The sequence below is a fragment of the Triturus cristatus genome, chromosome 3_1 (assembly GCF_964204655.1).
Source record: "Triturus cristatus chromosome 3_1, aTriCri1.1, whole genome shotgun sequence".
Classification (NCBI taxonomy): Eukaryota; Metazoa; Chordata; class Amphibia; order Caudata; family Salamandridae; genus Triturus; species Triturus cristatus.
In genome coordinates this window covers 615,095,461-615,123,182 of record NC_140583.1, presented here as the reverse complement: position 1 = coordinate 615,123,182, position 27,722 = coordinate 615,095,461, and the positions used below count along the sequence as shown (strand labels likewise).

Sequence of the window (27,722 nt, the reverse complement as noted above, 5' to 3'; positions counted from 1 at the left end):
AAGGGTATTGATAGGACCTGGCGGGCTTGCCAGGATAAACTCCTGGACGTTCTGGGCCAAGGCTTCAGGGTCACTCATTTCTCCAGACCATCTCTCCTCCTGGGCCCAGCGGGTAATTGTGTTCCTGGGTAATGCGAATTGCGCTATATCTACGGAGCGGCGCAGGTCCCTATTAATCACCCGAAGTTGGGGGACCTGGCCGATTCCGAGGCTGGAGCTGTGGCTTAGGGTGGGCTTTTCGGCGAACCTTTCATTAAGGAGCTAGGGAGGTTTGTCAACACCTTTACCTCCCCAGACCGGGCGCAGTCCTCTATTAGAAAGGTGTTTCGCCCTCGGGTTTTCCGAGGGGCTGGGCGAGGCAGGGGCCGCTCGTCCGTCCGGCCAAACCAGAGCAGGGGACAAGGCTCCGCTAGCGGGCAGTATCAAGACCAGGCCCGTTTTGGCAACTTCTATCCCACCCGTGGCAGAAGAGGCAAAAACAGAGGTGGCAGAGGAGGTGGCGTCTCCAGTTCTTCCGGTGAGTGTTCTCCCTTCTTCCCTTCTAAAAGTGGGGGGCTGGCTGGCGCATTTTTTCCAGACTTGGAGTTCCATCACTGGGGACGCGTTGGTCCTGCAGACAGTGCAGGGTTTTCACATAGAATTCCTCGGGTCTCCCACGCAGGCGGTTCCTCCCCGACCGCTTGTCTTTTCCGCCGAAGACTCGGCGTTGGTCGACCAGGAGGTGCGTTCTCTGTTAGACAAGGACGCTATAGCCCGGACTTCTCTCCATCCTCACGGGTTTGTCAGCAACCTTTTCTTGGTGGACAAACCGGACAGGGGAAAGCAGCCGGTAATACATTTGCGTGACTTCAACAAGTGGTTAGTGTATCGCCACTTCAAGATGGAGGGTATCCATCTGTTGCGCGATTTGCTCCGCCCCAACGATTGGATGGCACGCCTCGACCTCAAGGACGCCTTCCTCGCGATCCCGGTTTTCCCACCTCATAGTCGGTTCCTGCAGTTCCTTTGGGGGGGGGGAGCGAGGTGTACGAGTTCACCACTCTGCCTTTCGGACTATCCTCCGCTCCTTGGTGCTTTACCAAGGTGGTTCGCCCTGTTGTCGAGCGGTTGTGGACGTCAGGGATTCGGCTCATCATCTATCTGGACGACATTCTGCTGATGACATCGGACCCTCGAATGCTCTCGTGGCACCTGCAGACAGCAGTCGACCTCCTGCAGAGCCTCGGCTTTGTCATAAACGAGGCCAAGTCGCAGACGGTTCTATTCCTTGGCTTCACGATCGACTCTGTGGCAGCCACTCTAAGTCTTCCTTCGCAAAAGATGGCGAAGATTCGGCACGAGATTCGACGATCTATATTCCAGTCTCGGATCTCCATCAGATAGCTTGCTTGCATCATCGGGCTCCTGTCGGCCTCCATTCAGGCGATCTTTCTGGGTCCTCTACATTACAGGGCCCTTCAGCGTCTCAAGGCGGCGCATCTGCGCAAAGGCCTTCCTTATTCTCCCGCACTGACTCTGTCAGAAGATGCCAGAGAAGAGCTTCAATGATGGCTCTCGCATATGGAGGCATGGAATGGGCGAGCCATTTTTGGTTCCGATCCAGATGTGATTATCGAATCAGACGCGAGCAGATCCGGCTGGGGTGCGAGGTGCGGCGAGTTTGCCACAGGAGGCGTGTGGTCTCAGGCGGAACAGAAATTACACATCAACTGCTTGGAGCTTTTGGCGGGATTGTTCGCGATCCGGTGCTGGACCAAGGACTCCGCCCGCTCCTGTGTCCTCCTCCGCATGGACAATGTGTCAGCGGTCAGGTACATCAATCAACTTGGAGGCGCACGTTCAAAAGCCCTATCGGATCTAGCGGCAACCTTCTGGCAGTTCTGCCTGGATCGCCAGGTCTCCGTCATGGCGGAATATCTCCCAGGCCACGTCAACCTTGTGGCGGATTTCCAGTCGCGTCACTTCTACGACGGGAGTCTCTGGAAGCTTCATCCTTCTCGGTGGACCTTTTTGCCTCGCGCCTGGATCACCAGCTTCCGCGTTTCTTCAGCTGGCGCCCGGATCCACTAGCGGAGAAGACGGACGCATTCCTACAGAATTGGGGGGGAGGAAGCAGGTTATGCGTTTCCCCCATTCGCCATGATCACGAGAATGACGGCGCAGGTGCGGCGTCAGAAGGCGGACGTGGTGCTTGTCTCGCCGATTTGGAGATCGCAAGTCTGGTGTCCGGTTCTTCTGGAACTTTCTTGGGAACCTCCAATCCCACTCCCCCTGTTTCCGTCTCTCCTCCTCGATCCTCAAGGGAATCCTCATCCTCTGATCGAACAGGGGTCTCTGACGCTCTTGGCCTGGCGGATTAAAGGGGACGATGGTCGGTCGAGGGCCTTTCGAAACCGGCTGCGACGTTCATGGCGAGAGCCTGGGCTGACAGCACCACCAAAAGATACCGGTCCTCCTGGGGTCGGTGGTGTCGTTGGTGTTTGCAACGGGGTATCGATCCCGTGGCGGTTGATGTGATCTCTATCTTAAATTTCCTGGCCTCCCTGGCGGAAGAGGGGTTGGTCTATCGGACAGTTAATACCTTTCGTTCCGCTATTTCGGCTGGGCATTCCATGGTGGATGGCTCTCGGGTGGGTGAACACCCCTTGGTCTGTAGTCTACTCCGTGGCATCTGTCTCTCTTTGCCTCCTGAACTGCGTTATTCCTAGTTACGGGATGTTAATAGAGTGCTAAATTTGCTGTTGTCTTGGCAGCCGAATAGGTTTCTAACTCGCAAAGAGCTGTCCGCCAAGTTGGCTATGTTGCTGTGTTTGATCTCTTGCAGGCGAGTCTCGGATGTCAGAGCCCTGGATGTCTCTAGTAAAAACTCTATTCCCCTACCGGAGTTACCTTTACTATCCGTAGACGCACTAAGTGCGGCACCAGGTCTATATCATATCCGGCATTTCCGGACTCACCAAAGTTGTGCGTAGTGGCATGCCTCAAGGCATATGAGGAGATATCTGAGGAGTTCCGGCCTCCGGGGGAGAGGCAATTGCTCATTTCTTTCAAGCAACCCCATAAGGCTGTGTCGTCACCTCCGATTGCGCGTTGAATGCGATGGGTCATGCAGGAGGCTGGTATCGACCTGCGTGCGTTTGGAGCGCATTCTGTGAGAGGGGCAATAGCCTCTAAAGCATTTACCCTGGGAGCTCGTCTGGAAGACATTCTGAATGCTGCAGATTGGTCTTCAGACTCTACTTTTAAACGGTTTTATTTCAAACCGGTTATTGACATGGCTCACTTGCTGGTGAGTAAGCTTTAAACGAGCATAATCCTCGCCTCCGGTCCTGACATAGAATGAAACATTCCTAGCTATTGTAACGGAAAGTTTCAATTCTATTAAGGACTCGGAGGCGAGGATTATCCCACCCAGGGTACAAGTTCCTTGTTATATTCCCTCCCTCGTACTGGAGTAAGTAAAGTCAATTTGTTTCTACTGCCTTGAACAGTTGGTTACATGTTGAAATGCTTCCTATCGCAGGATTACTCCTTAGCCATTGCTATCGCTTATCCTATGCTCTTACTCCTTCCAGGCGATTCCAGCAAACAAGAGTCTTGAGTTATTTGATGGCTGACCGAGCGACGAAAGAGGAGGGCTGAGCAGAGACAAAGGACCACCTACACATTGGGGACCTGTGATTGGTGCTACTATGGACACTCTGTTCTGGGACACTCTATTGTTCTTTTCTGTTCCCTATGGTTCATGGGAATAGTAGTTTAGTTTGGTGACTACAAATGGCTGCTGTTCAATAAAGTGAGGTAAGAATAGCATAATCCTCGCCTCCGAGTCCTTAATAGAATTGAAACTTTCCGTTAAGATAGCTAGGAAATGTTTCATTCTCTACTAAACCTTCTACACAACCCATGAACTTTCTTATTATTCCCATATTGTTTGTAAAGTTATCAATGCCCATGTGGTCAGGACCATGCTTTATAACTATATTTACTTAATAAATTAGGCTGAAATGTATTGCAGTGGATATACAACAAATACCCTTTGCTATTTTGTCCTGGTTATCTGCAACATTCAACTCTATACCAGATTAGGTGCTTCCATGTAACGTGGTGTTTCTTAGTGTCAGAACTTTGGGTCGCAGACAGTTTGCAAAGTGTTTAATATTTTCTTGAATTTTCTGTAAGGTGTTGTGCATGCCACAATAGAATTTATTCAAGACATTTGACATTCAAGTATTTACATGGAAATCACATTATTTATAAGATCTCACTTAACATATTCCAGGATGATCACATTGCTCTGTGAAGCCTACCTTGCTGCTAGGAGACTTTGCAATGCTATTGGTAAATGAGAATGGAGGTTTTTTTTTTAGTACGTGTGGAAGTAAATGTAGTTCAGGTTACATCTTTGAATGCCTTTCACTGTTCTTTAAAGACTGCTCTTCTCCAGTAAACTGCCCTCTAGCATTCTAGCTGAAGTGGGGTGTTTTGTTCTGCTGTATCACTTCAATCTGTTTTGTATGCAATGTGCACAGTACAAAGGACTTAAACATAAACCTGCTCCTTATTGATCAAGTCTTTTTTTGTACCGTCGCCCTAAATTCCCTCTCCTAGAAATATTGAGGTTTTCTCTGGCTCACAATTAACAGGGCAACCCCGGTGTTCTCCTGCTTGAGATGAGTAAGTTGAGGACTACTTGACCAAATGTATTTTTATGTCTCGCCTCCTAATGGCCTTCTAATCCTCCAATTGTGATATGGTATTTGTGTATCGTTAAAAAAACATAAAGGGCTACTCTTTTCTGAGACCACTTGTTGAATCCTTTCTCTCTACTATGAACCTAAATAGATTGCAGAGGTTACTACTCTTTCTGTAAGCCAGTCTCCTTTTTCAAAAGTATAGGTTTGTGTGTCTCCTGAATGTTTTGAAGTATTTCTCATGGAGACCTCATGCACTTCATAAGGTTCTCCAGCTTGATTTGACCATGTACATGGAAACCACACTTGAGTAGGTGGGTGATGGTCTTAGTCTTTGAGCTCACTTATTCTGATCTTGAACTTATGGTGCAGTTATTGAATGTGGGGACCTTACCTCCGCTTAGCCATTATGTTTTTTGAATGCATGTGGGGGAGATTGTGGCTGCTTCATGCGACATCTGGTTAGCACTGGCCCCAGGAGTTCTGACTCCATCAGTAATGCCCTCATTAGTGTCTGGACACACTAATCTAAAATGTAAGGGTGTAGAATTCATACTGCCTGATGTCCAGAACATGTTGTTTGGGGTAATAGATAACATGTTTTCATGTTTATTTTGTGTACTGGACATGCCTTCCTAACTCCCGCAGCACAAACCCTTTTAACTGCCAGATTACTGTATCACAGATAAATGTCTGCCAATAAGGTAATGTTCGAGGCATGTGGGCTGCTGAATTCATATCTGTGCATAGATCGCCGCCTAGTGTTGGGTCCGGATGATTGCACGTTGTTGTCCTGGAAGAGTCTTCGAAGTATCCTGGGATAGGTGACTCCTCCCCTGGACTACAGTGCGCATGGGCATCCTCTCCATCCTCAGATTGTTTTTTTCCGCCATTGGGTTCGGATGTGCTTATCTTGACTCAAGTTAGGAAAAACTTTTTCTAGGCCAAAAGGCCTTTAGTTCGCGTCGGTTCTGTTCCCGATCGGTATCGATAGTATCTTGTTAGTTTACTAACTTCCAGAACCAACTTTTTTGCTTCCTACCCGACCATCGACCAGTCATCGACGATGGAATCGAGGACACCATTCAAGCGGTGTCCGGTATGTAATGCGAAATATCCCCACATCGACGTCCATCCGGTGTGCAACAAATGCCTTTCACCGGATCACGACGAATCTACATGTATGGCCTGTGCCCGATTCCGATCCAAGAAGACTCTCCGGAATCGACGAGCAGCGAGACTCGAAGCGCAGCAAGCGGCACCGGCCCCGGCCGACATCTTTAGCGCTGAGACCGAAGATGTCGAAGACGTGGAGAACCTACCCTCCAGCCCCGTTTCCGAACACGACTCCGACTCGGAAGACGTTGAAGAAAGCCTCTTTCGCAGAGACGAAGACGACACCGAGGTAGGAGACTACAATGAGGCCTTAGGGCCGAAGAGAGTAGCTCCGATGACGAGCAAGGCCTACCCGTACAGACTGAGGACATCCCAGTGTGCCAGTCTATGGCTCCGGTCGAGGGATCGCCTTCGGGCCTTACCCAAAACCTATCCCGCAGTTCTTCGGCCCCGCCCTCTGGCCCGGCCTCGGACATTCAGCGGCAGCCATTAATACCCAAACCGGCTGGTTTCCCTTCTTCGAAACCGAAACCGTAAGCTGTATTGGTTCAACCGAAACCGAAAGTAACGCTGGTCGGATCGAGGCCCACCACACCTTCGACGCCAGCAAAACCCATCGGCACCGAGCGCACCAAACGAGACTTCGGTGCCGAGCTTGCATCGGCCGACGTCGGCGTCGACATACGGAAGAAGACCTTCGGTGCCACCCAACCTACTCGGCTCCCGGCACCGACGCAATCGACTCCGACCCCAAAGGTCAAACTGCCTGCTGCGTCTCACTCCGCTTCGATAGCACCACCAAAGGCACACTCATCGAAGACGTCGACGGCCATTACCGCCCCTCGACTCGATGACTCACCGGCGCCGAAAAAGTCCACGCCCGCTTCTACGGAACCGGTCGGCGCAAAGAAATCGATGGCGCTCCAGGTGCGGCCCGTTGCTGCGCACGGCACCAAACACAAAACAGTCCTCCAGGACACATCGGGCTCCGAGCCAATAAAAGCTCCAACAGCCTCTTCGGCACCAGCCAACATTACTTTTGGCCTGCCGCCATCCACGGCCCCGAAAATTTTCCAAATCAGGACACGGGTCACCCACATCACGATCACGCCTGCCGAATGTTCTCCTGCGGAGACGTCTCCGTCACATATCATCGACGCCGACACCGGCAGGATGCTGCTCCACAAAAGGAGAATAACTTCAGAGCCAGCTTTGGACTCCTTCCGGATCCCACTTAAAAGAAAGCTGCCAGTGGTTTCGGAACCGGTTCTTTACGAACCTCTCCATTCCCCCTACCAGGATCCACTGTCCTTCTCTCCCACACACTCCGACACGGATGTTTTGGAGGACTACATGGGTGACCACGTCCCCTACCCCGGAGAAATGGACCCTCAAGGCCAACAGGACCCTGATCAAGCTTGGGATGACCCTTTCGACTCCGGTGCACCTATAGATGCACAGGACCCGCAACTCTATGGAGCAAAAACATCTCCCACAGAGGACACTGCCGCGTTCAACGCCTTAATTGAACGTGCTGCGGCCAATCATGGGGTGCAACTTCACTCTGACACCGTAGAGGACGACTTTCTCATGGACACTTTCGCATCCTCAGAAAGGAACATTAAAACTCTACCTATGTTGAAGGGTGTCCTCAAACCAGCAAAGGACATCTTCAAGGAACCCACCAGGGCAAGAGTAATAAACCCCAGGATCGACAAAAAATACAGATCGGCGCCTGGGGACCCCACCTACATTAGAGGCCAGTTACCTTTGGATTCAATTGTAGTTGCGAATGCTCGCAAGAGGGCACACTCGCAAACAGGTGATGCTCCTCCCCCGGACAAAGAGTCCAAGGTGCTAGAGACCTCCGGCAAACGGGTTGCCGCACAGGCGGCTAACATATGGCGTATTGCCAATACTCAGGCGCTCCTCGCTCGCTACGATCGAGCACACTACGACACATTAGAACAACTACTCCAACATCTCCCTGACCAATACAAAGAAGGTGCAGAGATCCTCATCAGGGAGCGACAGCTCCTCACAAATGCATCCATTAAGTGTGCACTGGATGCCGCGGATACAGCTGCCAGAGCCATAAACACTAGCGTCATGTTGCGACGACATGCCTGGTTGCGAATCTCCGGATTCAAACCTGCGGTACAAAATAACATCCTCAACCAACCTGTCAACCCCGACTACTTATTCGGGCCGGAGGTTGACACCACCCTAGAGAAAATAAAAAAAGACACGGACACTGCAAAGTCCATGGGGGCTCTACAAACGCAGTCCTTTCGGAGCGGCTCCTTTCGTCGCCCCGGACATAGAGGAGCAGGTAGAGGACAGGGGTCACAGCAAACATACAACAAAGGCAACACACAGAGCACCTACGACAAAAACACCCGGGGTGGATATCGTGGCTCCAGCACAAAGGGCAGAGGACGCGGCTACGGCAACACCAGGTCCTCCCCCAAGAACAAGCAGTGACGCCCTCTCCCTTCCTCCCGACCACATAACACCTGTCGGGGGAAGGCTACAAAGGTTCCTGTCCACGTGGAACTCCATCACCACGGACAGGTGGGTCAAAGATATTGTCAAATACGGTTACTGCCTAGAATTAACCTCAACTCCGCCCACAATACCTCCAAAAAACCGTCCTATGTCCTCAGAGCACTTAACGCTCTTACAGCAGGAGGTGCAAAGTATGCTACTAAAAGGTGCAATAGAGGTCGTACCCGTCCACGAGCAAGGTACGGGGGTATACTCCCTGTACTTCTTAATACCAAAAAAGGACGGGTCGCTCAGACCTATATTAGACCTGAGACCCCTAAACCGGTACATTCTCTCCGAGCATTTTCACATGCTCACTTTACAGCAAGTCCTCCCGCTGCTCAAGCAGGGAGACTTCCTGGCCACACTGGACCTCAAAGATGCGTATTTCCACATACCCATTCACCCCTCACACAAAAAATACCTCAGGTTCACTGTTCAGGGGCAGCACTACCAGTTCAAAGTCCTTCCCTTCGGCGTGACAACAGCACCCAGGGTTTTCACAAAGTGCCTAGCTACTGTAGCGGCACATCTGCGGAGGCAGCACATACACGTCTACCCTTACCTGGACGACTGGCTCATTCAAGCAAAGTCAGCCCAACAATGTGCCAGCCACATATCCCGCACCATTCACCTCCTTCACAGTTTGGGGTTCTCACTAAATTACCCAAAGTCCCATCTCCAGCCCGCACACGTACAACAGTACCTAGGTGCGACCATAGACACTCTGGCGGCCACAGCTCAGCCAAATTTAGTGAGAATCAACAGCATACAGATGCTGATTTCCAAGTTCAAACCACAACACTCCCTGCCCGCGCGAGTGTTTATGCAGTTGATAGGCATGATGGCCTCCTGCATTTTCATAGTCCCGCACGCGAGACTACATATGCGCCCGCTCCAGGAGTGCTTAGCACGTCAGTGGAATCAGGCTCAAGGACAGTTGAAAGACCTAGTGTTGGTGAGCGGTCGGGCATACAACTCTCTGCATTGGTGGAATCCACAAAACCTTTGCAAGGGCCGACCGTTCCAAGAGCCTGTTCCACAAATAATACTGACAGCGGACGCGTCTCTCCAGGGATGGGGAGCTCATGTACTCAGTTACACAGTGCAGGGACTATGGACAATACAACTAAAGAAGATGTACATCAACCTTCTAGAACTGATGGCAATCTTCCTAGCAATGAAAGCATTCAAAGTACACTTGTGCAACAAAGTCGTGTTGATCCGGACGGACAACATGACTGCCATGTACTACATACAAAAGCAGGGAGGAACACACTCTCCACAGTTGTTTCATCTGGCTCAGAGCATGTGGAAGTGGGCCATTCAGAGGAACATGTTCCTCATGGCGGAACACCTCCCCGGCAAGGACAACCAGATGGCGGATCTGCTCAGCAGACACAGCCATCAGATGCACGAGTGGGAGTTACACCCATCAGTTCTCCAACCGTACTTCCAGCAGTGGGGTCATCCAGACATAGACCTATTCGCCACAAGCGAAAACGCAAAATGCCAAAGCTTTGCCGCCAGGTTCCCACATCCGCAGTCGCAGGGCAATGCGATATGGATGAACTGGTCCGGCAGATTTGCGTACGCTTTTCCCCCAGCGCCACTAATACCGCTGGTGGCACGCAACCTCAGACAACACTCTCTGACACTCATCCTGGTTGCTCCAACGTGGGCACGCCAGCCTTGGTACACCACCTTTCTCGAACTCTCCGTGGTGCCGCATCAACGGCTGCGGGTCAAACCCGAGCATTTGACGCAGAACCATGGAGAGGTTCAGCACCCAGATCCGCAACAGCTGAACCTGGCAATCTGGCTCCTGAAGTCCTAGAGTTTGGCTACCTCAACCTGCCACCTGACTGTATGGACATCATTAAGGAGGCCAGGAGACCCACTACCAGAGCTTGCTATGCAGCCAAATGGAAGAGGTTCGTCATTTATTGCAATAATAATATCAACCCGCTATACGCATCCATCCAAAACATTATTTGTTACCTATTACACCTCTACCGATGCAATCTGGCATACACCTCTATACGTGTCCATTTGACCGCAATATCCGCCTATCTACAGACCAGGCAGCACCTCTCTCTATTCAGAGTGCCTGCCATCAAAGCATTCTTGGAAGGACTCAAACGAGTCATTCCTCCTAGCCACCCACCAGCCCCAATGTGGAACCTCAACTTGGTCCTCACACGCCTGATGGGTCCACCCTTTGAACCTCAACACTCATGCGAGATTCAATTCCTTACCTGGAAAGTAGCTTTCCTAGTAGCGATAACTTCTTTACGAAGAGTTAGTGAACTCCAGGCACTAACCGTCCAAGAGCCATTTATACAAGTTCACGCCAACAGGGTTGTACTACGTACCAACCCCAAGTTCATGCCCAAGGTGGTATCGCAGTTCCACATGAATCAGACTATTGAACTGCCGGTTTTCTTTCAAAACCCACAGACTGTCGCTGAAAGGGCATTCCATACCCTAGATGTAAAGAGGGCCCTCATGTATTATATCGACAGGACCAAACCCTTTAGGAAAACACAACAACTTTTCGTTGCCTTTGCCCCACACCACAAAGGTAACGCTATCTCCAAAGCAGGTATAGCCAGATGGATCGTTAAATGTATTCAAATTTGCTATCAAAAGGCTAAACGCACTTTAACGATTCTCCCACGAGCCCACTCAGCACGTAAGTTAGGGGCCTCCATAGCTTTCCTAGGAAACATTCCTTTGCATGATATATGTAGAGCAGCCACCTGGTCCACTACACATACATTTACCAAACACTATTGTGTAGATGTACAATCGAAACAGCAGGCAGCTGTAGGACAGGCTGTTCTCAAAACTCTTTTTCAGACCGCTGCAGCTGGCACTGGTAGCCGCCGCTAATAGAGGGCACTGCTATGTATTCTATGCACAGATATGAATTCAGCAGCCCACATGCCTCGAACTGAATATGCTACTTACCAGTATGCATCTGTTCTTGGCATGTCGGGCTGCTGACATTCATATCGCCCTCCCTCCTCCCCGGCGCCTGTAGCAGCTGCAGCTCTCAGAATTACTGTAAAGCGTGGTCATCACTTTCTGTATCTACTCCATCACTGCCACAATGGCGAAAAACAATCTGAGGATGGAGAGGATGCCCATGCGCACTGTAGTCCAGGGGAGGAGTCACCTATCCCAGGATACTTCGAAGACTCTTCCAGGACAACAACGTGCAATCATCCGGACCCAACACTAGGCGGCGATCTATGCACAGATATGAATGTCAGCAGCCCTACATGCCAAGAACAGATGCATACTGGTAAGTAGCATATTCATTATTATACGTTGTATTAATTTGTTCAAACAGGTATACATAATTCAATAATGAAAACCTTTTACCACTAGGATGAGCACTCTGAGGTAATGCAGCAAGCTGAGCTGGCAAACCTGATCCGTGCCGGGTGTCATGCACTTAATGGCCTCCAATAATTCCTCTCTATTGAGATCTACATCCAGGGCTGCTGCTTGCTCCCTCATAAGGGCTGGGAATGCAATCTGACTCAAATAATCCATCCAAGCCACGTCCACCCTGCCTGTCGGTCTCTTATAAAGAACAGGCACCTCACCATTAATTGTGGCCTGTGTGAGCACCAGACCTCCTCCTCCTCGGTTGCCCTGCACTGCCATGATAACGGGTGGGGGGGCCTCTTATGACATAGGAACCAAGCCAGCAGCCTACCAGGCTTATCACTCTCCCGGTGTAGCCTCTTTCTATAGTCCCTCTGAGTGAACTTGTAAAGTGTGACCACCTAAAAATATCGATTCTCCATATGAATTGCACAGAGAATGAAGATTTCATTTAAGACACGGATGCTAACATTATGCATAACCTTTTAATTTCCACTCCTGCAGCACCTTTAGAGAACTTGCAACAATTCAACACAATATAGAACAAGAACACAATACTCCATAAATAGTCCCATGCACTTAGCATTCCTCCTCTTTTAAATGCAGCGAACTTCCTTCTTTACTGTCATTCTTCTTCATCCTCACAGCTTCATACTTGTTGTTCTTCCTTTTTCTCTCCTTCCCATTACGACTCTACAATAACAGACAACAGATTCAATATTTTCAGCAATCCAAATATATACTGTAATATCCTCATAACACAATGTAAGTATCATCACTGAATTTCTTATTATTGAAGTATTAAAAATTAGCACTATTCGTCATTATTTTCATGTATTTTTTTTTAAAACCTCGAGGGATGAAGAGGGTGGGATAATGTGTCTTTAATGAAATCTTGATTCTCCGTGCATTTCATCTGTAGAATCGCCATTTCATTTCAAGACCGGAGGCTAACATTATGCATGTTGAAAGCCCTTCAACACCACATTCACAATATGTTTAAGTGGTCTAAAGTAATGTTTTACAAATGTTCCTGCTTTTGCCCCATTTGCAGCTTTCATAATCTCCTTCAACCTTCCACCTGAAAAATAAGACTTACTAGCCATAGCCCCCCTTTACTGAATGTGCCTTAAACTCCTGAATGTCAATACCAGATTTGCTCCATTGCCCATTTCACCCATCTTGCTATGGTTACATTACTCACTGCTCTATATGGTCTAACATATGTAATCAAAAGCTGTTTTACACCATCACTGTTCTCTTCTACCCTCTCTTCGTATTCTTGTAAACATTCTATAAATCTCGGATAAAAAAATAAATGTAGACATCGTCTTAGTTCTTTTCCATATTTCAAAATATACACCATCTGGACCATAGAGTCTATTACCTACCTCCAAAGCCTTAACATCTGAGGCGCTCCTGCAAGATAACAAGCAAAGCAAGGAGGTCCATTTCACCGTTAGTCTTTTCAAGTCTAAATATCTATTCCCAGGCCATGACTCAGATAACGCCAACATTAAATCTACATCTCATAAAACCTCATACCTTGCTCTATGAGGTCGTCTTAGTCTCATGCTTTTCATCACTCTACTCACTAAGGCATTTCTACCCACAGTTCTTCCTTCTACATAAACATGACCATCTGAAAATGCTTATCTGAAACAATACATAGTCTGCAACCCAGCCCTTTCTCAAACATTTCTACCAAAAAATTCACAACCTCTACTATAGGATCCTTTACGGGATCCAAATTCCTCTCCAAGGATCATCTACTCCATATTTCCCAAATTCCTTTGTATCTCATTCTTGTTCCTGGAGCCCAAGATTCCACGAGCAATTCAACAGCCTTGTTTGAAAGTCCCCTGAAACACTCAGACTTCCTGATACATTCCAAACCAGCAGGTTCAGTACCTTGTCCAGTACCAAAGGATGTTTTTCTCCTTTCCCATTTATTAACAGGCCTCTCTTCGCTGGAATCAAAAAAAGGAATCGCACAAGCCAACTCCATCATTGAAGGGAACCAAACCTGAGTGAACCAAAATTGTGACACCAAGACTATCTGACATATCTCCATCCTCACTTTCAACAATACCCTCTCAATCATTGTGAAAGGGGGAAAAGCATAAGCTCTCATTCCTTTCCATGATTGCTGAAATGCATCCACTGCCCATGCATTCGGGTCTGGCATCCAACTGAAATATCTCTGAATTTAGTAAGTCAATCGGCTCGCAGAAAGATCAGTTTTCAAAGGACCCCACTCTTTCTCTATCTTCTTGAAACACCGAGGATCCACCTACCAATCGCTGCAGTACTAGATGTTCCTTGAATTCTATTCTGCCGTTGAATTGAATTCCCCTGGCAAATATTCTGCTCTCACCACAATCCTGTATTCCATGAAAAAATAACAAAGTTACTTCACTAAATCTGATGATTGTCAGGATCTGCTTTCTCCTAATCAATTGATATAAGCCACTGCTAAAATAATGTCCACTTTCATTAATAAATTCTTCCCTTTCAAGACTTCTCTGAAACTCTGAACTGCATAAAGTTCTGCTGTTAATTCCAGACAATTTATATGACTCATCCTTTCTTCCGCTGACCGTAAACCACCTGTCTGTCTCAATTCCCAAATAGGCTCCTCATCCTCTCAAACTAGCATCCATCTCAAGGACAAAATCTGGTACACAACCAAACATAGCTTGCCCACACCATGCTTCAAAATTTTGGAACCACCAGTTCAATTCCTCTCGTCCCTCTTGATTCATATATACTCTGTCCCCATACCACAACCCTTTTCTCAAGGCTTCCTTCTTTAGATCCTGCAATGCACGATAATGCAAAGGACCTGGAAATATTGCATGAATCGAAGAAGACGGCAAGCCTACCATTGGTGCTAAGTCCCTCAAAGGGGGAAACTTTCTTCAAAACCTGACAAATCTCCTTCTTTATCTTTCTTATCTTCTTTTCTGGATGTTGAAATTTCACCTCTGTTGTATCTACCTCGATCCCTAGAAGTTCTATCCTTTGAGCTGGCATAAAAATGGATTTCTCTGCATTAATCAAAAACCCAGCTTCTTCAGTAAAGACTTTACTGTGACCAAATCCTTTCTTATCTGCTCGGTCTTGGGACATAATTAAAATGTCGTCTAAATACACTACGAGTCTTATGCTCCTTTCTCATAGGAAAGCCATAACGCTCTCATTACCTTCGTGAAACACCATGGAGCAGAAGATAAACTAAATAGTAGGCATTGAAATTGATATAACCTTCCTCTCCATCAGAACTGCAGAAATCTCTGACTGTTCCCTGCCATTGGAATTGTAAAGTAAGTGTCCTTCAGATCCAATTTTACTAACCAGTCTTCCTTTTGCAACATCTCTTAAACAATGTATCCCTTCCATTTTGAAATGTCTGGAAATTAAGTACTTGTTTAGTTCTTCTAGGTTTATAACAGGTCTCCAACCTTTGTATTTTTCTGTACCAAAAACAGTGTGTTTATAAAACCTTTCGCAAACTCCTCTATCTGCACTATTCCTACTTTCTGAACCATGGTCTCTATCTCTGAATCTACAATCAGCTTCTTCTCTCTTGTCAAACATAATTCCCTCTGCTTCTTCACTAGTTGTGGAATTTCAAAAAAGTCTATTTTTAAACATTGAACTCTCTTGATTACTCAAGGATCTTTTGTGATCTCTTTCCACTTTTACATAACCTCTTAAGCATGCTCCTACCTTTTCTTGGATAAAACCAGAAACACCTTGTGATCCTTGGAAACCCCGACTTGTGCCTCTACCTTTTCCAGGACATCAACTTCTTGCTCGAGGTCAGACAGAAGCTTGCTGCTGGCTGATACCCTCTACTGTAGCTACTATATTGACCATTGTAGTGGGGCCTTTGTATCCCCCGCCCAGTCGAAAGTCCCCGTCTACTGGCCCTTCCAAAAACCCCAGTCCCTTAAACCTTCCTTATATTAACCTGCGCTTTATCTAAAGCCTTAAAAGTTGAGACAGATTTCCGTAAACTCTTCACTAAACCTTCAACAAACGATAAAACTTTTGCATCCGCACTAGGTTCTTTCTCTGCCATATCAGCCAGTTTTGGGCTAATTTCCAGCAGCATAGCTTTCCTGCGCTCAGCCATTAAACCAGCGTTCTCCTTACCAAGAAGTATAATTTCCCTCTGGCTTCATCCTCGAAGTAGATCTAAATCAACACCATTCTCATTAATATGCGCGTCTTCTGCCGTGTCTAATATCCTAGCTATAGGGTCCAGTATTTCCAACACCCTATCCGGCACTATTTCAAAAAGCGCTCTAATCCTTTCCTTGAGTCCCTTCCCATTCGAAATAAAAAACTGATTTTCTGGAACCAAATTAGGCATCAAACTTTCTCCTCTATCACTGGTTGTGAATTTTCTACTTTTAGTACTCCACGCACCTCCTTAAGGTTTTCTCAACCATTCCTTTATAAAATTGCTCTTGTGCTCCATTAGGCACCATTCTCCGGTTCGTGGGTGTCTAATGTTAAAGGGAGAGAACATCTCTATACCCAAAGGATTCTTCAGGACCTCTTTTGAATTTGTCTCTAAGTCCTCCACAAAGTCTTCATCAAATTCATCATCCTGAGTAAAATCCAAAATATATTCATCCAATTCCCTGTTCTCATTGGCAGGTGACCCACTTCAAAGTTATTAAATTCTTCATCCATTGTGTAATTCAAGACACTACTTCTTTGCTTGCCCTTTAGGACACCCTTTCATTTCGTGCCGCTAGGGACACCTTTCTTTTTTATGGACTCAAATCCACCTTTACTTCCTTTCCTCATATCTACTTCCTCTATATGTTTTGTATTTTGCAACCTTTTACCACCTCTTACTCTTTTCTCTTCATCCTCTAATAAAGAAAAACATCCTTCACAAGACTGTCTTTCCTCTTTTCTTCCAATAAAATATAATCCAAAGTTTTCTTTACCTGCACTCTCGTTTCTCACTCTCTAATTAATTTTATGACCTCATTAAGGCTCTCATTTGACATCCCCTCACTAGGTCTTTGCTCAGCATCCATCGTTATTCCTAATCCTCCAAAACTCAATTATCTCTCAGTAACCATCTTTCTCCATAAGAATCTAGTTAATAACTTTACTCAAAATTATCCACCTCACAAATATATAGTGTCTCCTGACTTGAAAAGAACCATAAGGAAATGATACTTATTCAGAACGGTAAATTCAAATAAATCGACAGCTTGAGTTCCATTTACCTTAATGGAAATGTGCCCTAACCAAAATGTCTGCCGTAATCTCTCGAGTTCACGGCAGCCAAACTAGTTCTCTTCCATTATTCCGCAGAGCAGTTCGTATGAATCACAATGCGCCTGCTCCGATCCTGCTCTCTTTCCACCCGCACGCGTGCTCGGTTATCTCTTTTCAAAAAGAAGCACCGTGCAAAGCCTAAAAAAAATATTGAAATACAGCAACTTTTTGACTTTGTTTTTAACTACCTTTGATTAATCGTACATGTAAAAAACAAAAAAAACTAAACGTTTGCCGATTTAGACCTCAAAACAATCTCCCTTTAAAATAACGATTATAAATTTAATTAAGTGGAGGCTTCTGTAAATTGAAAGCTCTTTTACTAACAACACACTATTAACACCAACAAACCAATCAACAACACACTCTCAATACTCTTATATATACTAAACTGAGGAATGTTAAGTGCATTGCACTATTTATGGAGTATTGCGTTCTGGTTCTAGATTGTGTTAAATTATTGCAAGCTCTTTAAAGGTGCTTCAGGAGTGGCAATTAAAGGTTTATGCATAATGGTAGCCTCTGGTCTTGAAAAGAAATTCACCAGTAGATAGGGTATGGTAGCAGAGTATTTTTAGAGAACGGTTTAGAAAATGTTTGAAGAGATGAGATTTGCCATGTTTATGCCTTTTGATTACATTTTGTGTTACTATGTTGAACACGCACAGTTACGGTTGAGTACTCGAGGTGGCCTAATTTGGAAACCATAAAATTTAAAATTCTATATTGTACCGGGAGCTGGGCAGTAAATTAGCAATCAACATCTCCACGGAAAAACGGAAAAATGTTGGGGGTGTGAATCACTCTCTTGTCCGCTTTCTAAAATTTATCATAATTGTCCCACAATGCTTGAGTTTTGAAGTTATATTGTTAATAATAACCTCAGCCCCCTTCAGATAAAACACTCCCTCACCAGAGCCATAAACTTAATGAGATCTGAAATCAAGCATCCAGTCTGACAGCATCACCCAGCCTTGAAAGGTCTCTACTTGCTTTCAATGTAGCAAAGAATCAAATTCCTAGTGATATACACCATCTACAGTGCTTTTGTTGGAACGATCTGCAGAAACTGGTTTTCCAACATATTCCCAACTGTGACTCAAGCTGCGAGAACGCTAAACTAGTCGCCCAGTCCAAAAGGTGAACCTTATTTAGTCAGGTGTACTACACCTGTCCAACAATATTTGAGACTGCTCACACTCTCAGGAAGTAACTGGGTCCTACTAACTGTGCAAAGTAGCATGCAAGGAGCTACATTGACCACACCAGACACAGCAGTTGATCTGAACAATTCCCCCTCTTTCTGAGGCTACCTACCAACTCCCTACTAACTTGTTCTCAAGAACTACACAGTACCTTGAAGGCAACATGTCAGCACTATCTAAAACTATGACATATGAATTAAATAGATAGATGAAGTGATCTTAGTGATACGTTTGTAGATCAGTCAGTTTTTTCCTTACAGGAAGTCCCAGTTCAGCTCAAAGTTTCTCTTCTGACAAAACATAGTGGACAGCAGGTAGATGAACTTTGGGTGGTGTGGTGATCCTGTTAATAGTTCTGGAAGATACTGGCTTAGATCCTGAGACATTGGTCTTCACTAAACCCCCCAAAGAATCCCTCTCCATTCTGTTGATGGCTGTAAACGGTGCTTGTGTCATCACCATATGCTATTTTAAGCTTTAACACAGCCTTTCTTTAGAGCACATGCTAGCAATGTACAACTTACAAATACTTTACTGGGCAGCAATAAAAATCCTTTATAGATGTCATGCTGCTCAAAGTTATCCCATAAACATTTGAAAACTGGGATGTACTTACAGTTCCCATGGCCTACTTTCCACTGGGCACCTGAGTTGCCCAGAGTTTAAAACTGAATAGTCATGAATTGTATTGGTTTCATATTATAAAAGCATAGTTGAGAGACATGCACTGTAGATGATAGTTGCTGCTCAGAGTGATTTGTAAAGTGAGATGTTGAATTCTTGTTATTTTTTGACAGAGAGATGTGGATGCTACGAGAGGAACAAGCATGGAAACTGTTTAACACATGCATGCTTTACTTTCTTTATAGCTTGAAGCCGTGCCGAGCACATCCGTGTCCACTACGGCCCAGAAGCCAAAATCTGACAAGAAATCACTGCGAGGAAGTGGTGAGTAGAAGCTTTTGAGAACAGTAACGTATCTGCTCTGCAGGTGAGAGAGGAATTAGTGTTCAGTAAGGTGGGGAGCCATTAGAGATGGAGAGCAAGAAGTAAAACTTTGTAAGCTTTGTGGTGAAGATAATAAATGTGGACAATTATTTTAAGAGTGATAGAGGGACAAAACTGCTCATGACTTTCTAAATGGTAGTTCTTCCTCCCTTTCCTTGGGGAAAGTCACAGTTGTGGGAAACCCATTTGTTTGCTTTTTGGAGTTCAGGGTTGATGGAGGTGTGCATGTTCTCAGCTCTGTGCCAGGTACGGCTGAGAACTCGAAATGTAAGGGAGGTGAGCACTTTTGTCACCTATTGGTGGTGGTGATGCACTGTCCATTGCACAAATGCAACAGCAGACGTTTAAGTAAAATACTTGAGCTTAATACAACCTCGTCATGATTAAAACTTTGATTAGTAGTTTTAAAGATAACTTTGCTTGAAAAAGGTGAAAGAAAAGTGAAATTGTTTGGATCTAAGAAATCTCCCCCTTGGAAAAGATTTTTAATTCTTATTTTTTTTTTTTTAGAGAATTTTTAGGTTTCAAATAGGAATATGAGTGGAGTCCCCCTTGCCCATTTATCACATCTCTAAATACTTTTAAGTAATTATTTCGATGTTTTTATTTATTTATTTATTAAAACACTGCATTTTCCTGTAGAACTTAGTTGTATGGAACCTAATGCTTCCTGCTTTTTGGTTTCAATGAATTTAAATAAATATGTACTTTTGTACAATTGTTCTTTTACGATTGCATGATTTTGTAAGTTGAGAAATCACATAATATAGTGTTTATTTGATCTAAAATGTACTTGAGATGAAGGGAACAATGATTTTCAAATGCCCTTTTTGGATAAATATTATTTCGAAATAGGACAGCAAGGCCACGGAGTCAGTTATGATCATTATACATTTGTGTCATTTTTAATATATGGGGAACAAGGTGTCCAACTACTTTCAGATAGCCATGGTATTAAAGCCTTTTGGAATATCCTTTAGTGTGACATTTTGATATTGTATTTGTGAAGGATTTCGAAATCCTTTGTACAGTCACCTATCTTTCATAAATGCATAAGACAAAAAAGACGGAAGAAAAGTATGGAGTAAGAAAATGTAAAATTGGGGACACCCTGTGTGGTCTGTGTGAGAGTATAGTTAGTGAAGTGGGTGTTCGTTCTTATCTGCTGACAGAGTTCATGTTTCTTTTTATAATGAGTCTTGTGCGATCAAAAAGAGTGCTGTTTGGGGCACGGGATTTAGGAAGCTAGTGGAGATTTCATGTCGATGTTTGAAGCAGATAATGAATCTGGCGCCACTTCACCATTTACTTCTTCTTAAGCCTAATGGATTTCTAAAGTTTGTCAACTGGCTAATACATTACATTGTTCTTTTTCTGACTGCTTTCAGGATACAACCCCTTGACTGGCGATGGTGGAGGGGCATGTGCCTGGAGACCAGGGCGCAGAGGCCCATCATCAGGGGGTGGATGAGGGTAGGAGTCTTGCTGCGACCCTGTTGGGACCTCAGCAAGTGCTCTCCAACATGACCTGCTGTCCTGCCAACTGCAGTTTCGTTCTCCTCAGTGACTATCCTTGGATTTATTTTAATATGTTGTACAACCATTAACTAAGCTGGAATATCAAAAGTGAATGTTCAGGAAAATATTGGATGTGAAATGTCTAACACTATTGATTTAGGAGTGTAATCCCCTAAGGAAAAACACTTTTTCCATTTATCCCTCCCATATAACCACTCTCCTTCCCCTGCTAGCCTTCCCAAGAATCACTCTTAATGAACTTGGATGTCCTCCTCTGAATTAATGTTTCTGCTTCTCCTTGTACGAACTGAATTTAGGATATTGGGTGTTAAATCTTCTTTTTGTCTCACCAATACTGTTCTGCTTGAGTCATGCAAGACACTTGCTTTACCTAAGCCTTTCATTATCCCAAGGAAAAGGTTTGGTGCATTGCACAAGGAGCCTCCATATCAGTGGTCTGACTTGGAAAATAATGCCCTTTCCTTAGCTCCATTCTGTTGCTTGAATTTCCTATACACACTCTCTGAAAGGGACCAAAGGTACATACTAGAACTGCATCTTCCAGTTCTCTGTTCCCTTTCCTGGTCTGCCCCGATCAACATTGTACCATTATTTTGAAATTGTTGTTTTCCTCCTCTCAGGAGTAGGATTCATAAGCAAGTTGAAAAGACCCTCAGAAGTTGTTGCAACATAAAAACAAAATTCTTTGGATGAGTCTCTGCAGTTAACTGCATTGAATGATGTCACCCTTATAAATGGTGGTTTCACCAGTGAGGGTAACTGATACTTGCAAGCAGTTAGTCATGTTCTGTATATCCATCTTTATTTCACCTACTTTGTAGAACTGTTACTCTTAAACATGTGCTTTCTCTGGGACTAAGTGGACACACTGACCGTCCTTCTTGCAATATTTTTAGTTTTTACTGGAAATATGACTTGCCTGCCTTAATAAATTGTGGTATTTCTACAATTAGTGTGTGTTGAGACTTTTCTCATAGTTTTGTTGAATGTTCAATCTATAAACACCTTCTCATTTTGCTTACTTTGTCCCTTACGTAGAGATCAAAATTGTTTTCAAAAGGTTTTCAATTTCTTTAAAAAAAAGTGTGACAAGATGATGGGTTCTAAAGCTCAACAGTTTGTTCCATTAATAGTCACATATGGAGTCAGATTTCAAAAGCCGTGCAAAACCAAACTACATCCTTTGATGGGCAGAGTCTGCAAACAAGGCACTGATGTTTGTGACACCTATGAGCTATGCAACAGTGATCTCATAGTGGTAACCTGCTGTTTACCGGTCTGTTAGGTGAAGTACTGTAACTTTATTTTTTGCTAAGTAAAGAGGAAGGGAAAAGTGTGGTAAAAACAAGAACAAGCATCACCTTTTTTCCAGATGTGGGTAAAAATTCCATTGTGGGTCAGTCGGGCATTTGTACAAATCTGGTAGCTGAAAGAAAGTGAATGGTAGTGCGATATCAGATGGGAATAGTTGCTACCCGACATAAAACCAGGGGATTACAGTGATACTGAAATTTGTTGGGGTATTTTGAAAGGCAAATTAATTTCTCTAGAAGAAGTGTTTGGGGATAATCTGTTTTTCTAAGGGTTGTCTCACATTGCATTTTGATGACTCCAGGGTTGTATGGGCATGATTTTGAAACTGGCATGCTCTGTACTGCCCCCTGCAAACTAAGCTGTAACATGAGGAAGACTGAAATAAAGTTCCTCACACACAGGACTCCGAATCTGAAAGAGGGGCCACTGCTACATCGCATCCATGGAGGCCGGTGGCTGTGTTGCAGGGATTCTGCTTGGAAGCAGAACTGTGCATTGGGAGAACAGGACTCCATAATGTAGGGACTGAGTCTCTCTACCACACCAGTACCTGTAGGCCCAAATACAACAAGCTCACAGTGCCTCACCTGAACTCCTATCCTTCCAGTGCAAACTTAGAATATGAACCTCCAGTCCTAAAGGTAACAGTGGAAACAGACCATCACCTTTCATTTCTCACTCATGCATGTCCATAGTAAACGAAGGACAGACACAAAATAAATCTACACTATATTTATTGAAACTATTGTAGTCTATTTTGAAGCAAGTGTGCTGTGATTAGTAAAGAAATACAACTGAGCAAAGTAATCAACATTATCTATCTAGGCCTACTCTCAATATGTGAGCACAGAAATGTATTAGCAATTGGCTCCTGACCCCAAACCTGGTGTGTGTAGTTAGGTGGCCCATATCATAGGTTTAAACTCAGTTTATGCAAGGCTGCTGCTGCCGTTCCAGGACTGGTCTCTCTGCTGGAATTCTCCTCTCTGCCCTCAAGGGGCGTGAGACACTGTATATATGATAAGACCTACTGTGTAAGAAAACTGTAGCCATGCTATCTTATGTCTAAAACTGTTAGGAGATGTTGCTGACCGGGCACATGAAAACAGTACACCATGTTATTCGACCTTGCACGAAATGTACAGACTGAATCCCAAGAAGCGTCACTAATTAACAAATAATTTGTGTAGCATATTTCTAGAATATTATTGTGTCACAAAAACAAATGTATTATAAGTGGCTCTGCAAAGCAAGGGCAGCCTAAAATGGCTAATACGTGCAACTACAGAAAAAACAATGTGAACCCAAAAGGGAATCACTACACCTCCTCCATGGTAGGGAAAGTAACTTGGGGACTAAATAATAACGCAAGCACAAGCTAAGCAAATAAATGCAATACTACTAAGCATGTCATATAAAAAATTATTATCCGAATAAAAAGTATAACTTGAAAATTCTGAAAAACGTGGCAAAATTAAAGTGAGCCGGAGGCACCCAAAATTTAATTAACAAGATCAATGTTTAGCGAATCCAGAAGGGATTCAGTCTCCACAGACGATTCCGCAGTTGTCCCATTTAAAAGCTCCAAAGAACAGACAATATCCTTGTCATCAGCCGATGATGAGAAAGTAGCTTGGTGTCCTGCATCCATGTTATTAGAGTTAGAGTTTGGTATTCCTTGTGCTGAAGCCCCCATCTCCCCTAGAGGGAGTGGCTCGTACCATGCCTCTTGAAGCAGCCACAAGTTCATGGGACAACTTCGAAAGTGGATCATTATCGACTTATCAACAGGTTAATAACCACAGGAACAAGCAATTGCGAAGCAGACATCCCATGCCCATTCTGAGGGGCACCATAAGCAATGAAACACGGGTTGCATGTGGGTGAACCAGGTGGATTGGAATGAAAATGACCAGTCAGTGTTCAGTTCCTGAAGCAAGGGTACTCCAAAGACTCGTAATATGCGTTCACGGCACAGCTGGACCGATGGTAGTTCCAGTACCAATGGGCTTCGAAACGGAACTTCCATTGTCGAGTAACAATAGAAGCAAAATGCTACAAATGAGAAATAATAGCCAAGGGTCTGCCCCCGAATAGGATGAGGAGAAGATTTTAAGAGTCTTGTATTCCTTTTAGAAAACAGGCAAATGTACTACTGAAGCATTGCATGCGCAATGAATGGTAACGTGTTTACAGACAAGTGAGCGACCGACCGAAGAGTCTCATTCCTTTTCAGTAATACCTCTTTGTCTACCTACCCGCATCGATAAAGACTATAACTCATGGATAGAGCTCCCTCCTAGGGCTTCATATCTACCTACTGGCAAGCTGCGAACTAAAATGTTGAAATTGGCAAAGATATTACACCATGTATCAAACGCGCTGCAGAGGGTGTCTCTACTGTTTTGAATAGGAGCTGTTATAGCTTCTGGCGATGTAACATTGTGTAAATGGCGTCCCTTTTGGCCATGAGCTGGTGTTTACATGTCAGGTTGAAAGGCAAGAATAGCTGCATAGAATTTAGGCAATGTCATAGTACACGGCCACTTTTGAGGACCTGAAATGTCCAACTAAACTGCATGATAGATCTAAGCTGACTTTGCCCATGGGATAACAAAGACATTGTGCATAATATCATTAACAGAGCAAATGTTATTCAGGTTATAAATGCGAGAAGCCAGGAAAAAGGGGATTATTCATGTGAGAGACACAAGGTTTAATTACTCCCTGGTACTCCAGCTGGGAGAGTATTTCTTAAACATGTGCCTTAGCATCCCGCTTAATAGGATATTGCGGTTGTACCTGTGGGCTTAACCGTATGATAATTATATGGTAAGGGGAGTCCATATCCCAGCAGACATTATTGCGATGTAAAACTGGGTCTAGTGCAAGAGCCATTCCGCTGCGTAGGTTTGTATGTATTCATCAGTGACAAGCACAGAAAAAGGCGGGAGTATCGCATTCTCACCCAGTTAGGATGTTTGGACAAACTGCGGTGGCCAATCGAGAATCTTGTATGATAAAGTTACATTTTCGCATTACTCTAATGGTGCGCTGTCGGTCACCCTCAATTTGTATATCTAAATTATATAATCTGTCTAGAAGGGCTATGCGTCTGTCTGGGTTATAAACTGTAACAAATGTATTAGTTGCTGTCACTGCCAGAAACTGCTGGAGATTCCGGTCCACTATAGTGACCTCTGCCACGCTGTTGAGGAGAGTCACCGCCCACCTCCTGTTCAGGGGGAGAGTTCTCAGTGTTTGTGGCATATTGTGAGGTTATAGCTGCAACTTTCTTTTTTTGAAATTGGGGCTTAGCATTGTGAGTCCTTCTTCAGTTTTACGTACTCTTTCTGTCTGCGGTGATAACGCTCTTTTTTCTCGTATTGTTTTTCCGATGAGTCCTGGAAGAAACAAGAAAGGACAAATATCAGAAAGCTGATAACTATCAGGCTCTTTAATTTGTGTGTGATGACGCAAATTATAGCATCTGGCGAAGGACTCCGAAGGCGGGAGATCCTCCTAAAAATTTAGCTTTAGCTTTTTCTTTAAGTTTGGGTTTATCCGATCGTTTTTTTTTTTTTAACAAACTCTGGGTTCTGCTTGGCAGTATCCTTGTCAGAACTAGGTTTGCCAAGTTGTGGTTTGCTGGGGCCATTCCCAAAGTATTGCATCTTTTGGAAGTATACACTTCAGCAATAATTATTGGTAGCTCACATTCCTAGTTGCCTACAGCAACCTGCGTGAGCTGCTGCCATATAGCCAGAGAAGCTGCTTCGCCTTTTTATGCTCAACAGAATCATTGCGGAGACTACAGGAACGTTTCCCATTAGTTTCATCCCCAAATCCAAATGTTCATTCTGAATTTGTTATAACACCTCTGGGAATGTTGACGCAGTCGGAGTACCATGTGTTATGGTTTAGACTCCTGCAAAGACTGTGCCCAAAACGGCGCAGTCACCTCTAACAGGAACGATCACATGGGGTAAGCACATAGTCAATATCCTGTGCTTGTCTTGTGTTCCAGTAAGGGGACACACCGCTTCAAGTTGATTTTTTTCAGGTTTTTTTTGGACGATCAAAAAAGAACTTTTTCATGGTTTTTGGGAATTTTGCTCATAATTAAATGTACATTCCCCTTACTTGTGTTACAGATAATGCTGGCCGGGTGGCCCCTTGATTACTGAAGGGGTAAATGCATACAGGCACAGGTACAAGTACATGTATAAGGGCGCCACAGAACCAATTTTGATGTTGCCAATGTGTTAGTGGAATTTTCATGTGCAAATGTGCCCTGTATGCTTGTGGTGGGTTAACAGTAGTGTTTTCATGAAATGTGCCTGTCTTAGCATCCACAGCTGTTAAATTGACCCAAGATTAAAGACTTCTAAGCGATAGCAGTTGTGAGCTTCAACCACGAAGATAAAGTCACTGCCTGCAATGCCAAGTCCATGCAAAGTTATATGTGCAAAGACTGCAGTTCTGCAGTTGTCAGCAATTGGGATAGGCTGCTCCTGCGTCATTATAACATTGTAATGGAAACAGAGTGAAAACACAAATATGGGTAATCCTTTCAAAGGTTTAACCTTGAACAACCAACAGGAAAAATTAGGAGCTTCCTAAAAATACTGTGGTGGCTACATCCCCAACACCATGGACTTCTCCGGTGGTAGGTCTATGGGATCACACAAGTACTACTCAGACTCAGTGAATAAGTACCAGACCATTGTTGGTGGTGCCGTGTTGCAGTGAGTTTGCTTGGAAGCAGAACTTTGCCATGGGAAAACAGGACGTCCGAATGTAGAGTCTGAGTCTCTCTACCATATCAGTACCTGTAGGCCCAATTCCATCTAGCTCACAGTGCCTCACCTGAGCTCCTAACCTTCTAGAGTAGCCGGTAATTTCGGCAAACGTAGAACATGAACTTCTAGTCCCCAAGGGAATCGTGGAAACAGATCATCACCTTTCGTTTCTCACTCATTCATGTCCATAGTACACATAGGAAAGACACATAGGAAGTTTACAATATATTTATTGAAAATATTGTCTATTTTGAAGCAGGTGTGCTGTGATTGGTAAACACATACAACTGAGTAACATAATCAGAATTACTAGCAGACTGTAAACAATGAACAACCCAACCATGGCAACTAATATATCTAGGCCTAACCTCACTGCATGAGCACAGGGATATATTTGTGATATCTAGGATAAGCGCTGGACCCCAATACCTGCTGTGTGTAGTTTGGTGGTTTGTATCATTGCTGTACACTCAGGTTATGCAAGGGTGTTACCTCTTTTCCAGGACCGGTCTCTCTGCTGTAATTCTACTCTGTTCCCCCAGAGTGCGGTAAAATAGGGTTTATTGCCTAAGAACTGCTGCGTTAGAAAACTGAAGCTGTGCTACTTTGTCTAAAAACATTAGATGTTGCTGACTGAGCACTAGAAAACAGTACACCATATTGTTTGAACGTGTACGAAATGTTCAGACTGAATCCCAAAAAGAGTCACTGAATGACAAATAATATGTGCAGTGTATTTCTAGAATAATATGTCACAAAAACAAATGTATTATGTGTGGCTGTGCAAA

The 27,722-nt window shown here is 44.7% G+C and overlaps 1 protein-coding gene across 1 annotated transcript in view; it reads left to right on the top strand.

The window, feature by feature from the left end:
• SELENOS (selenoprotein S) overlaps positions 1-21,767 on the top strand; it is a 136,841-nt gene extending 115,074 nt beyond the window's left edge. Inside the window, exons 5-6 of the mRNA XM_085644546.1 lie at positions 19,141-19,219; positions 20,668-21,767. Coding sequence (XP_085500672.1) covers positions 19,141-19,219; positions 20,668-20,750 — 162 coding nt within the window. The 3' untranslated portion in view covers positions 20,751-21,767. The remainder of the gene's footprint in view (positions 1-19,140; positions 19,220-20,667) is intronic.
• The last annotated feature ends 5,955 nt before the right edge of the window (positions 21,768-27,722 follow it).